This window comes from Kogia breviceps, chromosome 16, assembly GCF_026419965.1.
Source record: "Kogia breviceps isolate mKogBre1 chromosome 16, mKogBre1 haplotype 1, whole genome shotgun sequence".
NCBI classification, from domain to species: domain Eukaryota; kingdom Metazoa; phylum Chordata; class Mammalia; order Artiodactyla; family Physeteridae; genus Kogia; species Kogia breviceps.
Window position 1 is genome coordinate 63,947,581 of NC_081325.1, and position 16,397 is coordinate 63,963,977.

The window sequence follows — 16,397 nt, forward strand, 5'->3', positions numbered from 1 at the left end:
GAGCTCCCCCCTTCTGGTCTCCCAACTCTATTTAATTGAGGGTTTCGTTCATTAATTTTTTACAGTATACAGCAATTAAGAAAATGTTACGGAAACCAAAGCCTCGTATTAGAAACCTCAAATGTGGTTTCTAGGTAAAGGCTAAAATGATGGAGATTAGCTATGGTAGTGGAAAGTATCCATTTATATGGAAATACCTTTTCCTGCCCGACCTCTACATTGGTGTTATGCTTTGTCAGTATCTGAATGTTCTGGGCATATATTGTCACCCGGGAGCCCAGGTCTGTCCGATAAGACTCTAACTCTCCAGGAGATCCAAATGATACAAGTTAGGCTTGTCTTCAGATGGAGAGCACAAGAGCAGAAACATGTAGCCACTTAACTTAAAGATCAACATTATATGGGACTAACCAAAAAAAATACCTCACTGATGTTTATATCCAGTCATGAAAAAGAGCTTTCTGTATTTTTTTCTGATTTTGGTCCACACCATTTTAAATATTCTTTCCTCTTAAAGTCAAATTGGAATGTTCAATGAGTCTAAAAAAGACCTGATTGGTTTAGAATTGATTAACCTAGGAGTATTCACTGCTTATCGTATTCAAGGTAAATAGCACTTGATTATCGGTTGATTAGTAGCTCCTCTGAATTTCTGCAAGCATTTCTCTTCACATTCAGCATTGGGTCCATCTTCCAAAGTTCCCAGAACTGCAAAGCTTCAGATGCCTGAAGAGGGTGCCTCGACAGTTCCATTGCTTCTAAGCAGGCCTGGATCTCAGAAATCCCAGACAAGTTGATATTGATCCTTTTTTTAAAGTTATGTACAAAGGAAGTGTTTCTGCAAACCTCCTTTAGAAACAGGGTCAAATAACCAGTTGGAAAATTGTCTAAAGGTGTCACATTAAACTTTAATAATACCTTCATTTTTATGGGGCTTTTAACTTTGGAAATTGCTTTCACATGCATTATCTCATTGCATGTTCTATTTCATTGAAACAGTGTCTAGGTTTTAGGGCTAAATTGCAATGACATAGATATCAAAATGTTGAAAAGGACAATTCAAGAAAAATGATTACTACTATGCCAAACAGAAGTATTGACAAGGAACTGACTGAGTTTAAGGTCAAGTACTACAGTGTGTTAAGATTCTGATGGTTCCTTTAGCCTACTGCCCCACTGCTGGAGGTTTCTCAGAGCCATTTCACCTTTTTTATTTTTTTTTGTTCAAGGAGGAAATGAGTCACTTCTTTTTGTCTCCTTCCATCCTTCTTATTTCTGATTTTCTGTTTCCTTTCAATCCATCTCCAGGTGAGCCCGACCCCAGGCTGCATCCGTGCGCTCATGAAGATGCTGTACTGCCCTTACTGTCGGGGACTGCCCACGGTGAGACCATGCAACAACTACTGCCTCAATGTCATGAAGGGCTGCCTTGCAAATCAGGCTGATCTCGACACCGAGTGGAATCTGTTTATAGGTAAGGAGCGGCTCAGCGGATCCGAGGACAGGGCTGTGGGAACAGCAGGTGTCCGTGGTACCTGATGGGCAGGTCCAAACTGGTGATGACTTGTAGAGACTAGAACGATTAAAACAAACGCAGGCGCGCGCGCACACGCACCCACACACACACACAAAGCGTTTAGCAAATTATAAATATTGTATTGCATTTTTCTTTATTTTTTGTAAACCTGAAGAATAAGACTTCCTGGTCTATTGTGAAGGACAGTCCTGTTAAAGATCGTACGAGCCAGCTGTACTGAATTAGCTGATCTCTCTGATGAAGATAAAAGTGATCTTGTTGAATTTCTGGGAGCTCCTGTAAGGGACACGTTAGAGAAGAATCTTGCGTTAAGATTTAAGCCCACAGTACTGTCTCCTTCTTATTTGTAGTATCTCAACATAGTCACAGATATTAGTAAACAGTTCCTTCCTTAAACATCTATGATGAAAATAACTCACTATTTTTGCTAAAATATGCAGATTTTCTTCCTCAGTCTCTAGAGAAGAATGTTTTCAGCACAGCAGCATGAAACAGCCTTCCTGTCTTTAGAAGGGAGGAAGGAGGGAGGTGGGGAGATACAGGAAAGTTCTGTGAATCAGCACCGTGGTCTGGAATGGCAGAAACTCTCCTGAGTCTGCACTGCCAAAAGATATTTCCCAAATAGCTATCCAAGGACAAAAGGACAAATTTCATAGGCAGGCTTCTCCCAGGAAAATACACAGACCTTGAAAGAGTAAACGTGTTTTCTCCCCCTCTGTCAAATGGCCTTCAAATAAAAGTACTTTCAATTGCTTTTACTGGGATTGCATAGTGACAAGCACAGTGGTGCCAGTAACAGTGGCACTGTCAGCCTCAGAGGGACTAAGTCATTTATGCAAACGTCTCAACCGGGAGGCTTGAGTAAAGTCTTCTGACGTCTAAGATTTGGGTAGGAAAGGAAAAAGATGCATCGGAATGCAAAGAAACCTTAGCTCACCGTGCAAAAATGCACGTTCAGCCTTGGCCTCAAAAGCCATTACCTGACACACTATTATGCTTAGGAAGCCCAGAGAAAACTGTTTTGAAGTTTTAGAAAAAAGATTTTAGAGTGGGTAGATCCAAATGGAAGACATCCAGCAAAATCTCAGAAATCATTACAGAGAGAATAAATTGATGTATTCTTCTCTCTCCCTTCAGCGGGAGGACAAAATCCTTTGGTATGATCTTGGGTTACCTCATTGGAGAAATGAGGGAGTTTTTTAAAAGTTAATCATTAAGGTACCTTTCTAACTCAAAAATGATATGATTCTTTGCTAAGGTTTTTGTTCTTCCCTAAGATTTTGGAGAGGAGTATGAATTCTTTTTAAAAAGTAAGCTTGATCTTCTAAAATATAAATTTAGATGAATTTTGGCAAAGACGCTACCTAAATAATGCTAATTAAAAAATACTCTCATCCTTCATTAGTCTACTAAATTCAAAAGGAAAAAGTAATTCAAATGTATTATATTGGTATAATCATATTGTCACTTGCATATGTAAAGCCTAAACTAAAACAACTTTATAAATCATTGAGAGTGGTAAAATTAAAACAAATCTGTAAATTAAATGCAAACTATAAATTTAAAAAAACTTAAGGTTACCCAAAAAAGTCCTCTCATCAAGAAATCTAAAAAGATTTACCTATTTAGAAAAACAGATAACACCTCATAGCATCATCACTCTTGAATCAAAAAGATTATTCGTACGGTTTGGTTGAAACTGCCATAATTCATAACACAGTTAAACTGCTTTGGTCAGCTTGCAATTTATTGATGAAAGTAGGCATGTGGATTTTGTTAAGTAGAGCGGGACATGATTAAAAATGAGAATATGGGCTTTTTAACTTGTAAGAGCAACAGTGACTTCTTAATTGGCTTTTTTTCTCAGTCCTGGCTGGGTATTTGACGTGAAACAAATCCTTATACTTCAATCAACTGGGTTTCCTAGATGCCAGTTTGATGTGAAATTGAATGTCTGGAAAATCATTTCGTTTAAAAAACTAAAATTTGAACGCAGCCTATGTTGGAGTACCTGATGTTGTACCATACGTTGGAAGGGAACCTCATGGTAATCCTACCATCTTAATATATTTCATACCTCTTGCTCCTTTATCTCATTTTTTATTAGTCCTAGAGATCTCTAAGAAAATTCTTCCAATGTTCTTTCTTTGGGTTTTGCTGTGGCATTGAGAATTGACCGCCCACCTAGACTTATAGGGCAAAATATGTTCTTACTAATACTTGTCCAGATGTGAAGTGTTAGTTCACGAATTTATTACATGAATTAGTCAAATGTGCCAAGACCATTTCCTACACAGATACATCCAAGATGACGGTGTTCATGAATGCAGCAGCAAAAGATCAATGAGCAAATCAGTAATTCCACAAAAATTATATATAACAGCCCTCCCTCTGATGAGCACCTGCACCCATCATCACTCTTGGGCTGCCAGGATCTTGTCATCAAACCCCTTACTCCTGCTGCTGTCAATTGCACGCGCTGTCTCTGTCTGCTACGTTAATGTCCTAGTTTATACATTTTTAATACATGGTCATCTAAAATGTTAACCGTGACATGCAAGCAACCATCGATAAAAACAAAGGTCGAACTGGTGGCACATTCTCATCATCTTTAATTATGAATTAATTGAAAGTGATTTGTAACGATTTAGACTTCAGTTGGTGTCTGCATCATGTCAAAAGAAAGGCACTCCACTGATAAAATGAAATGTTTTAAGTGTTCAAGTAAAAACCCCAGTGGTATTCCATTCAGTTCTGAGGTCCTGCAGGTTTTTTTTTTTCTTTTTTGGTTTTTTTAATCCTAGGGGGGAAAAAAAAATCAGGACTTCTACTTGGGATATATTTTCATAGTCCTTTGGGAACTTTAACTCTGTCAAAACACAGAGACCCTGATCAAAAGATTCTTATTAATTAACCATTGTAAGAAAAAGGAAGAACTCTTTCCTTTTTACGTGGAGTCTTTTTTTTTTTTTTTTTTTTAATTTTCTGGCAGCTTTGAAGATGCTGCTAGCCCCGTTGCAGAGTACTTGAAAGCCTGGGTTCACCTCTGTTGGGAGCTTTCCCCTACTGCCTAGGAGCGTGCGGGATTCCCCAGTACAAAGCCCAGCTCAGCTTCAACCTGTACCTCCCACTTGCTGGATCCAAACCCCTCTTAGCAGGTTCTCTCTCTGAAACTATGCAGTGGGAGAAAGATGTAATTTGAGGCACTGACAGTCTCTTTCAGGCACTTACCCCCGGTGTTGCTGTATATTCACGCTCAGCTTATTCCAGCCTGGCTTTTGAATGTTGCCTAGATGCAGAAGGGTTTTCTTGAAGGGTGTTTACCTAAATTAAAATTTCCTAGCGGGAAAACGGTCTGTGGGCAGAACGCAGTCGTTTCCGTAATGTCCTGTGGTTCTTTTGAGTGTTTGGCATTGATACCAGCATTCCACAGAGAAGAATTGTTCCACTGGACAAGGGACCACGTTGCAGATTACACCTAGCTTGTGAGCACAAAAGTTAAGGCTGAAGTTACATTTATATGGCTATAATAAACCTTGCTTCTACTTAAAAATCTAGGATATGTGGGAAAGCCTCCTCCAAACATCTGGTACCTTCTATAACTAGAGAATAGAATGGACTGAGAATTAGAAAGGAAAAAATTAAAAAATGGTTTTTCGGTATGAGGAAGCAAACGTTGGTGAGACTAAAGATGGATTCTGTGTTGTTCTGTAATATATTTATGACTGAAATACTGTAGGATACTTATTACTGTAAGTAAAAGGCAAAATGATCTCTATAGTTCCATGTAAAAGTGAGACCTTAACGTGTTTTTTCCCAACATGGGTGCTTAAGTTTTTAGGTTATCCCAGTTAGTGAGACGCTTATACTCTTAACATATTAATTCAACTCATTATATTGAGTAAGCTAGACACATACATTTTTTTGCCCTCAGGGAATTTGATGTAGTTAAATTAATTATAATCAACTGTGATAAAGTGTTATGAAAATAGAAGCACAGGATGCTAAGTGTCTCCTCAGCAGGGGAACTTAACCTCATCTGGGGAGTCAGGGAAGCCCTACCTTGCTAAGTATAGAATAAAATACTTATTCTATTGAATAAGTATTGAATTATCATTGTCAAACATAGTTGAGGTTGAGCATCCATAATATATATGATTGTGACATTATAGGCCCCAAGTATTAGCAAGTCCCCGTGACAATTTCAATAGGTCTAGCGCTATCTATCAGCGGTTCTTAAATACTTGGTTTATCTTTGACACGTTTTATGATCAACTCTCACCACCACCACTGCAACTGACTTGAAATGATAAGATTTGGAAAATGCGTGTTCATTTTTGTCCAGAAAAGGTTGAGTTCCCTGGTCTGTTGGTACCCTCTAATGAGGGAGAGACAGAAGAGCAGCTTGTATTTTTAATTTAAGCATTTAGGCCTTGGACACTCGTAGCTCAGACAAACCAGTGATATCAAACTTTCTGGGCTTTCTTCCTTCTTTCAAACCAAGCAATTACTAAAGTCTCAAGACAGAAAACTGGCACGAGAACACAAACAGAAAACCCAATGTAGGTACCACATCTGTGCCAGGCCAAGAGACAATGCAGTGGGTACTGTTCATTCATCCTCTCGTTTATTCATAAATACAGCACATGTTTGCTGAGTGTCTAGCATGGATCTTGCTCTGGTGTAAGCGTTGGAGTAGAGAAAATAAGGCCCTGCCTGCTGAGAACAGGGCTCAATATATGTTCTTTGAATGGGACAAATGGAAACAAGTAGGCAGAGGAACGGACAGGAATGCAGTAAGAGGCTGTTCTGTTTTACTTTGTAAGTCTACTCTTTTAATGGAAGTATGACTAATTCAGTCATTTAAAAAGTGCATATCCCTGTTGTTAACGGACTCTATGAGGGCGGGGATGGCAGAAACAAGTCAGATAATGAGCCTGGTTCTTTCATTGTGACAGCTGCTATCAAGTTGTAAATTAGAGCCAGCCGCAAGGAAGCTGTGTTAGGTCAGTCAAAGGACTAGTGTCATATTATAAATGGCTATTTGGGGGCGCGGATGACTTTCTTAGGCCCTGTAAGAGTTGTTTTATCCTCGGGGTATTTAGTGTATTCACAACTTTCTATCTGGGGGAAATGTTGCTAGATGAACATGTATCATTTCTTCTAAATAAACTTGGATTCTCTCTTTATAAAATGTACAGGACTGTGAAATGTTGCATTTCAGAAGGCTATAAAATAAACACAAGGAGCTATTTCAAGCATTTGTATAAGATACTCCTCTTTCAAAGACTTTCTTAAGCATGAAATCCTATAAATCTGATACATGTTTTCGTTATAAAGAATTCCGTAGTAAATGTGATATGACTGTGGCTGATATATCCTGAAATGCCATGTTTCAAAAACCTCTAGACCCTAAACATAGAAAATTATTTCAAGAACTGTAGCTAGCAGCAAGCTCTCAAGGCTTCTTCATCTCTACTTTGTATATAGAAGACAAGAGCCTATTCAATCATACAGGCCAGAAACTCAGCTCTTAAACTGAGGAACAATAGCTAAAGCAATTATGGTAGAATCTGATCTCACTGTTAGCTGTGGAACTTACTTTTGCCCTTGTGCATTCCTAGAAGCGCCAAGAAAGATTTTTTAAAAAAAAAAAAAAACAGAAACACTTTATTTTCTATCAGTTGAAACCTAACTCCTCTCAAACCTCTGCCTTCCTTTTATAGTCATTGATTCAATATTCCTCATTTCTCATGGACATTTATCATATGCTGTGTTCTCTCTGTAACGCTAGCAGAATGCATAAGCAGTGCTAACTAGTCACTGAGAAAAATAAAAAAGAAAGAAAACAGTTGGCCGGTACCCAGCAGCCTTTCATGAGCAGCATTTGTTATCAATTTCCTACGTTTAGAAAGCGGATTACTTCTGAACTCCGCATACGTGAAAATATTTCTCTATGGCACAATAGGGTTAATGTCTTAAGGGTGGTATAATGTATGGGGCGATTCAGCAAACACAGAGGGAGGCATTTCCTGACCTCTGAACACTTACTAATACTGATGAGCAACTCAAGGGATTCATGGGACTTGAATTTCCATTCTGAATCAAGCAGATTTTCCCATGGATCAAAGCAGGCAAAGCACATCAGACCTGAAATTACTTGGTGTACTAGAAAAGCAGTCCTTCTAAGGTATGCAGTATGTGTTTCCTCAATCCCCGGTGCCAACTCCTGTTCATCCATCTCTTCCAGTTCCCACATACTCAACTTCTATACAATTTATAATTACAGTTATTCCATTTTCTACTTCCTGATGACTGTAAATGATATTCTAAATTAGAGTTTCAAGTTGGAATTCATGGTGCAATATAATATGACACCAACCAACGGTCTGTAACGTGGCGTACCTATTTTTGCAAGTATAAAATTCTTTGGGATATAAAATGTTCCATTTATAATGGGAATGTCAATGAAATACCTCTCCTGCCTTATCATGCTCTCCAGTTTCTATGAGAACCAACCACAGAAGGATTGCGTTTGCCGGGAGAAAGCAGAGCGCATCAGAATTATTCAAAGTGGTTAGAGAATTGCCTTTGTATCGGGGATTTTACCTTTTGCTTTTAATTTACACTTCAATTTCAGGGTTTCCTATAGATAAATGGTTTAATTTGATAATTATGTCAGAAAGTACTTGTGTTTAACAATCAGCATCTGATTTTAGTAACATGATCGCTTTCACTGTCATGTTTTCAAGTTCAAGCGATAACACAAGATGTCTGGCTTTTGGCATGCCAGGAGAAAATATTTGATGATTCGTTAGAATGGAATTCAACAGATTCCAAGTTAAATAGATCCCAGAAACCCAGGCAGAAATCAAACACTACCATTACCCTGGTGACATGCTTAGCCATTCTGATTTCAGGAGATAAGAGAAACATGAGGTAGAAGAAAGCGTTGTGCTGTAGAAGCTAGAAAATAAGAAATACAGATAGGGTGAAGTTAGTGCATTGGTAAAGAAAACACTAAAAACACATGACTGTTTACAAATAGCAAACTTACAAGAAGCCCCAAGGCCACTGCGACCTAAAAGTCCTTCATGTGGTGACCTATTTAATAGAATAAAGGGGTGGGGGAAGTTACCTCCTGAAGTGTTTAGATCACTCTAAAAGTCCTGATTAGTAGCTAAGATGAAAATCTTTATTTTAACCCAAATAATAAATCCTTGTATAATGTTGCTGTACTTTATTAAGACATCTTAATAGCAGTAGTGTTAAATGAGGCTACTTGGACTTCATTTCTCAAAAACATAACATTTACATTAACATAGATATAATTACATCTTAAATAGAAGTATATTAGATAGAAGAATCAATAGATCCTCCCATTGCTCTAAAAGTTCCTTTAATTCATGATTATCTCAAGAGTAGAACTGCTGATCATGTCTTAATGTTTGAGTCACTTGTGAAATTAGTTTGGATTTTCCTCAGGCTGTTTCTTTAACACTAAAAAAGTCTTTTTGAATCTTATGCTTTTCATCTTCTTTTCTTTGTGGATTGTTTATTATGAGAAACCTCCAAGGAACCAGGGGAGAAGCCAGATTAGAAGAGACGGGCCTGTGAATTATTCTGATGGTTAAAAACAGGTTTTCATTGGTTACTCTAAAAGGGAAATGGGTATAAATGTCCTTGGGAGTAATTTAAACTTTTGAGGACCTTCATGGTCTGTGAAAACTGTGAACTTGTAAGTCACTTAAAAATATTGGGTCTACAGATGTTTGGGAAGATAGCCAGGAGAGAATTTAAATTAAAATAGAGCATGAAATATGCCTTGTCCTTCAAATAACAGCTTATATATAAATCCCACATAAAAAAAAAGATATGTCCTCGATTTTTTTCTTTGCATGGATTTAAATACTTTGCTACATTAAGAATTTCCTTTATTATAGCCTCTGAAGAAGTGAAAATTAGAAAGAGAAATGAAAAATAAGTCGTTGAATATATGACATTACCCCAAGAAGAGGTATATCAATAAGTATCACATTTTTATTCTTTAAGGTGCAGGGATCCTCTAGAAAGATAACACTGATAATTAAATGTCAAAAAAAAAAAAAGGGTCAGTATTCACCACTAAAATCTCAATGCTCAGGAAATTAACTGATTTAATGAGAGGCCTAAAAATAATATCAGATGGAAAAAATAAGCTAGGAGATGTGAGAGAGTTTTGGAAGTACTCTTCAGTTGCCAGAGCTGATGTGCTTTTGAGATTGACTGAATCAGAAAGTGACTCCTGTCTTACCTCGGCCCTACATCTGGCCCTACATCTATCTCCCGTAGCTTCATACCAGCTTGAAAAAGTCAGGTCTCCCAGAGGAAGCAGAACCATTCTTATGTGAAAGAGTTTGTTGACTTCAAGAAGGAGAGTATTCTCAGAATCCATGACAGTCAGCTGGTGAGCGCGGTTTGGAGCCCTTGATCTTATTACTTACAGATAGGTCTCCTGATTTTCTAAATTCAACGTCCTAGACTTTTTTTAGATGAGTTCTTTATCTTTAACATAGTTTAGTGCTCCAAATTCTTCTGTGTTAACATAGTCATAGCAATGTATTCCGTAGTCCAAAATCTATGGGTAACACCCAACCAGACGGGAAAACTGAAATCACCTATAGTCCTAAGAGTATTAGGCAGGAATAATTCTGCAAATACCAATACACAGTGCACTTTGAAGGTGTGGATCATGCTAGGAGCTGACTTCTAGAAGGTAACTCCACAAAGTGAAATATATATACATACATTCCTTCATTCATCAGCCTTGTAGTATTTTCTGTTGAATTGCTGTGTCTGAATATAAAATATTTGGCAAGTTCATGGTGACCCGGTTTAATATATGCCTAATACTACCATTTATTGGTTGAAGATCCAAATCGATACTCCTCAAGGTTGTCCATGAGAGAATGAATGTTCAAGTGTGTCTTGCTATTTACTTGCAGTTATAGTATCCAAATTCTAAAACTAGGAGAGAGTTGTAAGAAACTTTATTCCCCTTTTTGGATGGTTCTGGGTTCCATTTGGAGAACATGACATGTGTACAACAATAGCTAACATGTACTGGACATTTACTTTCTATCATGCAATATTGTAATCTTTTTACACTTTTCATCCTTACCACAACCCTGTTAAGTGGTCAATATTATGATTTCCATTGTACAGTTAAGTGACCTGTCCAAGGTCATACAACATGCAATGCCAGGAGAGCCCAGATTTTACTAAGTGTTTAGGAAGTAACTCTTAGTCCCTGGCTATATGGATCGATGGGTATATTGGGAGAAATTGAGTATTTACTCTTGCCGGCACTGTCCAATAGAATTTTTTGCATCAATGGAAATAATCTAGGTCTGAGCTGTCCAGCATAGTATCACTAGCCACATGTAGCTATTGAGTACTTTAAATATGTCTAATGAGACTGATCAACTGAATTCTTATTTTATTTTCTTTTGATTAATTTAAATTTAGTCACATGTAGCTTTTGAGCACTTAAAATGTGACTGAGGAGCTAAATTTCTCGTTTCATTATTTTAATTTATTTTAATCGTTCTAAGTGGTTAGTGCTTGCTCTATTGGACAGTGCGGGTTTAGACCATTAAAACACTTATAACTTCTGTCACGTGGCTCAGCATCTGAATATGTCCAGTTCTCTTCAAAAAGGTGTTTATTAGATGCCTTTTTTGTGCTTAGATCAAGACTGGGCATATGGTGGGCCCAAAGGAAATAAAAACTGTACTGCCCAATCCTGAGAAATTATAATTTTCCAAAGAGATGAAAAGTGTGCTTTCAAAGTGGGAGTTTGGTTAAGTGAAGACCACATAGTTGCAAGCAATAGTCCTTGAATCGCTGCATGAGTTTGAATCCTGACTCCACCATATATTATTGTGCGTGACTTGACGAACATTGTTTAACCTTCATAAATCTCAGGTGTTTTCTCATCAATAAACTGGAGATAATAGAACCCACCTCTTAGCTTTGTGAGGATTAAACTAGATAATGTATATACATACATCTGAAGGATAAGACGTGTCCACAAAGGTAGCACAAAGGAGAAGCCTTGTGGGTTTCTGTTCAGGTGAATAACCTACGAAGGTATGAGCCGAAAATAGAAAGTAGGGAATAGAAAGCAACAGAGTAGGCAAGGAGACAGTGGAAGATCAGGGTACTAGAATCATGCATACAAAAGAGGTAACAAGGGCAGGCTGAAAACCAAAGGAAAAATGGTAAGAGGATAGTTCATCAGGAAGAATTGAAGGGACAAGATTAGAGAAAGTGCACCTCATCACAAAAGCTTCTTCTTATGCCTGTTTCTGGGTTTGCCTTAGCTCCTGGGAGGCAGAATCCATCCCAGTAGAGAGGACCTTGTTCTTGCTCAGGTGAATAAGCACTTGGTGACACTAAGATGAAAAAACAGTGGTGCAAAGGTAAGAATAAGCATGACGTGCTTAAGTGCTTGTGAAGAAACCAGGCAAGCTGAAATAGACATGCTTGCTGGTGTGTACTGGAAGATAGGACTGGCCGGGACTGGATTGTTGAAGCTTTGAAATTCAGGCCCAATACTTGCCCTTCTTTTGTCTTGTAGGCAATGACAAGTCACAGGGCATTTTTACCCAAGGAATGGCAGGATCTAAGCAATAATCTGGCATCCAAATAAAGGATGGATAAGACCACTGGTAGTGAGACTTGTCACCTAAGCGTGGCACGGAAGGAGAAAAGAAGACAGCACTAATGATAGAGGTGAAAGTAAAAATTGACAGGACTTCATGTCTAAATATAGGCAACTAAATGCAGAGGGTAAAGAAAGAAACACATCAGATCTAAGATAAACATGTGAAAGAAGGATGGTACTGTCAGCCAATAGAAAAGCTAGCTCAAGATATGGCAAACTCCAATGGATTTCTTCCATCTATTTAGTGCTTGTTGGACTTGAGAAACAGTGGTCCCCAAAATAGGAATGTCCAATTGGATGCTGAAAATAGTAGTGTTTTATGTTCCTAGAACAGGAGACAGGGATGCCAAGAACCACTGGAGGGTTTCCACTCCAAATGATTCTGTAGCCAAATTCCCTAATCGACTCTTGTCAGATTGTGTCCTGAATCCCTTCTTGTGGGTACCACACAGGGGCCTGCATGTTCTCCCCCTGTGAAATTGTACTATCTTTACCTCTAAATGTGAAACATTTCACAACCTGCTCATCACTATGAATTCTCAGAATGAGCCTTTATCTGTACTCCTCAACCTCTTTAATCAAGTATAGTTAGAATGTCAACTGTGTAAATATGTGAATGCTTAGAGGGATGAGTCAATGGAAACATGCCTTGATTGCTCCCCAAGATATATTTTCTCACAATTCAGGAACCCCTTGATGGTCATATTTATCATATATATTGAGATTTTATCATTGCAGTCAATCCAAGAGGAAAGTATTTTCTATTGGCTTTGACTTTTGCCATCCTCAATGCATGAAATCTAGGGTTACTTTGTTCATTTCTGGCCAATGCCAAGTTCTGAATTTCATATTGAGGCATGGAATTTGTTAATTTTATAAAAACAAAAACTTGCCTCTAGGGCATTCATTTCCTTCGCTGGCAAGAATGCCATGTATTAGAAAGCAGGCCCTTACTTCATTGCATACCATATGGCACAGCTGTCACCAATGAAAACTCAACTTGTAAGGACCAATGTAATCTATTCATTAGTTTCTGAACATGGAGTCCCCCCTAGGAGCAAGACAAACACACACAATGCAGCTTTTGCAATGCAACATTGGAAGGAGCAGTGAGATTTTTTTTTTTTTTTGAATCTCATATTGCCAAGTTACTGATTTAAGAATGCCCTAAGAGTATAAATTATTTCTCCAAACCTCTATAATGACTTTTGTCAAATGCCTTCTGCTTAGCCCATTAAAGGTGAAAACCATGAAATATTATTTGATTTGTAACCCAAGAAAATGCCCTAAAACCACCTGTCCCTCTTTGGAAAGCCGCCAGAATAAAGTGAGAGTAAAGGTCGCGTCTGAGAACAAAAATTGGAGGCTGCAGCATGTGGCTCTGATCAAAGGTTGAGCCCATGGCTACACGCAGGCTTCCAGTCTCTTTAGGAGGATTTCCATTTATTTTTCTTAACCCACATAGGAATCCTGGGTTTGAGGTCAACATTTCAAATAGTTTAATAGTGGCCATACAACATTTAAAAAAAAAAAAAACAAAAAAAAACCTGACGATGAATTGTGTTGAATAGTTATTATGTTTTCCTTTGAATTTGATTTGGGGAAGCTGATTTCAGGATACATTTAATTTCCATGTGGAATTGGTAGATATTAAATTCCACTTCTCCTGAGTGCCTCTGGTATTTTTTAAAAATCACTTTAATTCTGCTGTGCCATCCATCGATTCCTATACATTTCATCGGTGATCACTGGGCATCGGATTGCTAGTGTTCATCACAAGCTTGTTAAATTAACCTTCAACGTGTAAGACAAGAAAAGTTGAATTTAAAGCTACATCCGGGGCTTCCCTGGTGGCGCAGTGGTTGAGAATCCACCTGCCGATGCAGGAGACACGGGTTCGTGCCCTGGTCCGGGAAGATCCCACATGCCGCGGAGCAACTGAGCCCGTGAGCCGTGGCCGCTGGGCCTGCGCGTCCGGAGCCTGTGCTCCACAACGGGAGAGGCCACGACAGTGAGAGGCCCGCATACCGCAAAAAAAAAAAAAAAAAAAAAAGCTACATCCGGGCATTTTTTAAGACGCAGACATTAACAGCTTGGAAATGCAAAGTCATAAGTCATAAAGTTTAAGGATCATTTGACGAATTGATTATAAGATAAAAATCAAATTATCTTATCTGAAACTTCTTAATCTGGCAGAGAAACATGAGCGATGCTGTGGTGGTTTAGGAACGCGCCTGTGATCCTTCCTGATTAACTGTGTCCATTTATACAGGAATCTTGCAGTAATCTATACTAATTGAGAAAAGAAGGACATCAGCATTATATTATCGCCTTCTAGAAGGCATTCGGGAACTTATTTAAGATTTAGGCTTGACTTTTTATTGACTACTTCTTGGCTGTCAGGTTAATATTATATCTGATATTTTTATACTTTAAGAAATGAGCCATACTTAGTGTGTCATTTTTGCTTAGAGTGTTTCTTTATTTCATTTAAGTATCTTAACATTCTCCTGAACATACAAACTCTTTTTGTTGATCATTTAAAGAGGCACTTTTAGCTAAGCCTTTAGCTGAATGAATAAAATTCCAAATGAGAGGATCTTACATACCAGGGGTTTAATATATGTATATGCATTAAGCTTGACAAGTGGGTTTTGTATACTAGAGACTATGATAAAGAAATGGCTTTACAAATGGTTGTTCTCCAATTGTGATCTGTTTGAAATCGAATTATTTTTTAACATTTATTTTGAAATAATTGTTGACTTACAGAAAAGTTGCAAAAATAGTATAGTTCACATACACCCTTATTTGTTTTATCCTAATGTTAACGACATAAATACATAACCATATAGTACAACAGTCAAAACCAGGAAATTAACTTCAATACACTGTTATTAACTAAACTACAGATCTCATTCTGATTCTACTAGTTTACGTTTTTCGTGTTTCAGGATCTAATTCAGGGTCCCACATGCATTTAGATGTCTTGTCTTCTCATTCTCTCCCAGTGTGTGACAGCTTCTCAACTTTCCTTGTCTTTTATGATCTTGATACTTTCAATGAGGACTAATCAGTTATTGAGCAGATTTATTCTCAAATAATATTTTTTAATGTTGGGGAAACATTTTTATTGTTTCCTAAACTCTCATAATGTACCTGGACTTCATCACAAATGTTTTCCTGTAGTAGATTTCTGAGAAATAAGTAGGAGCATATGAAGAGTACTGTAATTACTACAATTATGGAAAAGTAATTTACTGACTGTGTAAATTGAACAGATTTCAAATAGAGTGGGTAGGCCATAAAAAGCATGCAGGATATTGAAAATAAATATTTTTGGGAGCTGGGAAGTTGCTGGTTAAATGCACATACCAAATGTAAATATTTTGCTAACATTTGTATAATTTAGTTTCTTAAAACTAAAACCACAAGGGGTTTTTTAAATTAAAAAAAAAATCAAATAGGTGCTAAGGCGATCAAATGTTTGCAGACGCCATTCTTCCTCTTGTCCCTCTGGTAGATATGAGACACCTAAAAAAACTTTCATTTTGTGATAACTGGGTTAAAATTAAGCCAAAAAAAAAAAAAAAAACCTTGCAGAATTCTTTCTAAATTTATAATTAGTTAAAGCCCATTTAGGGATGATTCATTGTGGAAAATGGTGAAAATATTTAAAAGAGGTGGGGAGCATGATAGAGGAAAAGATCACGAAATCTGGTTCTAGAAAGACCTAAAGTAAAGCCCCAACTCAGCCACTTGTTAGTTGTCTAGAAATCTGTGGCCTCCAGCATTCACAGGTTCTTGTGCTAAAACCAGGTGATTTTCCAAGAAAATAGCACTACCCTGAGGTATGTCCTCTGCCAATGTCATGTTCACATCTGCTCAAGCAAAACTTCCCGAGGGGCCTGTAAGCTTCAGAAGAGGATGTCAGTAACATGAATTACCTATATTAACAACAGCGAGTTCTTCTGCATTTTTTTTTTTTTGCGGTATGCGGGCCTCTCACTGTTGTGGCCTCTCCCGTTGCGGAGCACAGGCTCCGGACGCGCAGGCCTAGCGGCCATGGCTCACGGGCTTAGTTGCTCCGCGGCATGTGGGATCCTCCCGGACCAGGGCACGAACCCGTGTCTCCTGCATCGGCAGGCGGAT

General features: G+C 38.0%; 1 protein-coding gene across 2 annotated transcripts in view; it reads left to right on the forward strand.

Annotated features, from left to right (window-relative positions):
* GPC6 (glypican 6) overlaps positions 1–16,397 on the forward strand; it is a 1,090,913-nt gene that overhangs the window by 745,866 nt on the left and 328,650 nt on the right. For both annotated transcript variants that reach the window (XM_059042316.2, XM_067016260.1), the window contains exon 4: positions 1,309–1,474. In XM_059042316.2, coding sequence (XP_058898299.1) covers positions 1,309–1,474 — 166 coding nt within the window. The remainder of the gene's footprint in view (positions 1–1,308; positions 1,475–16,397) is intronic.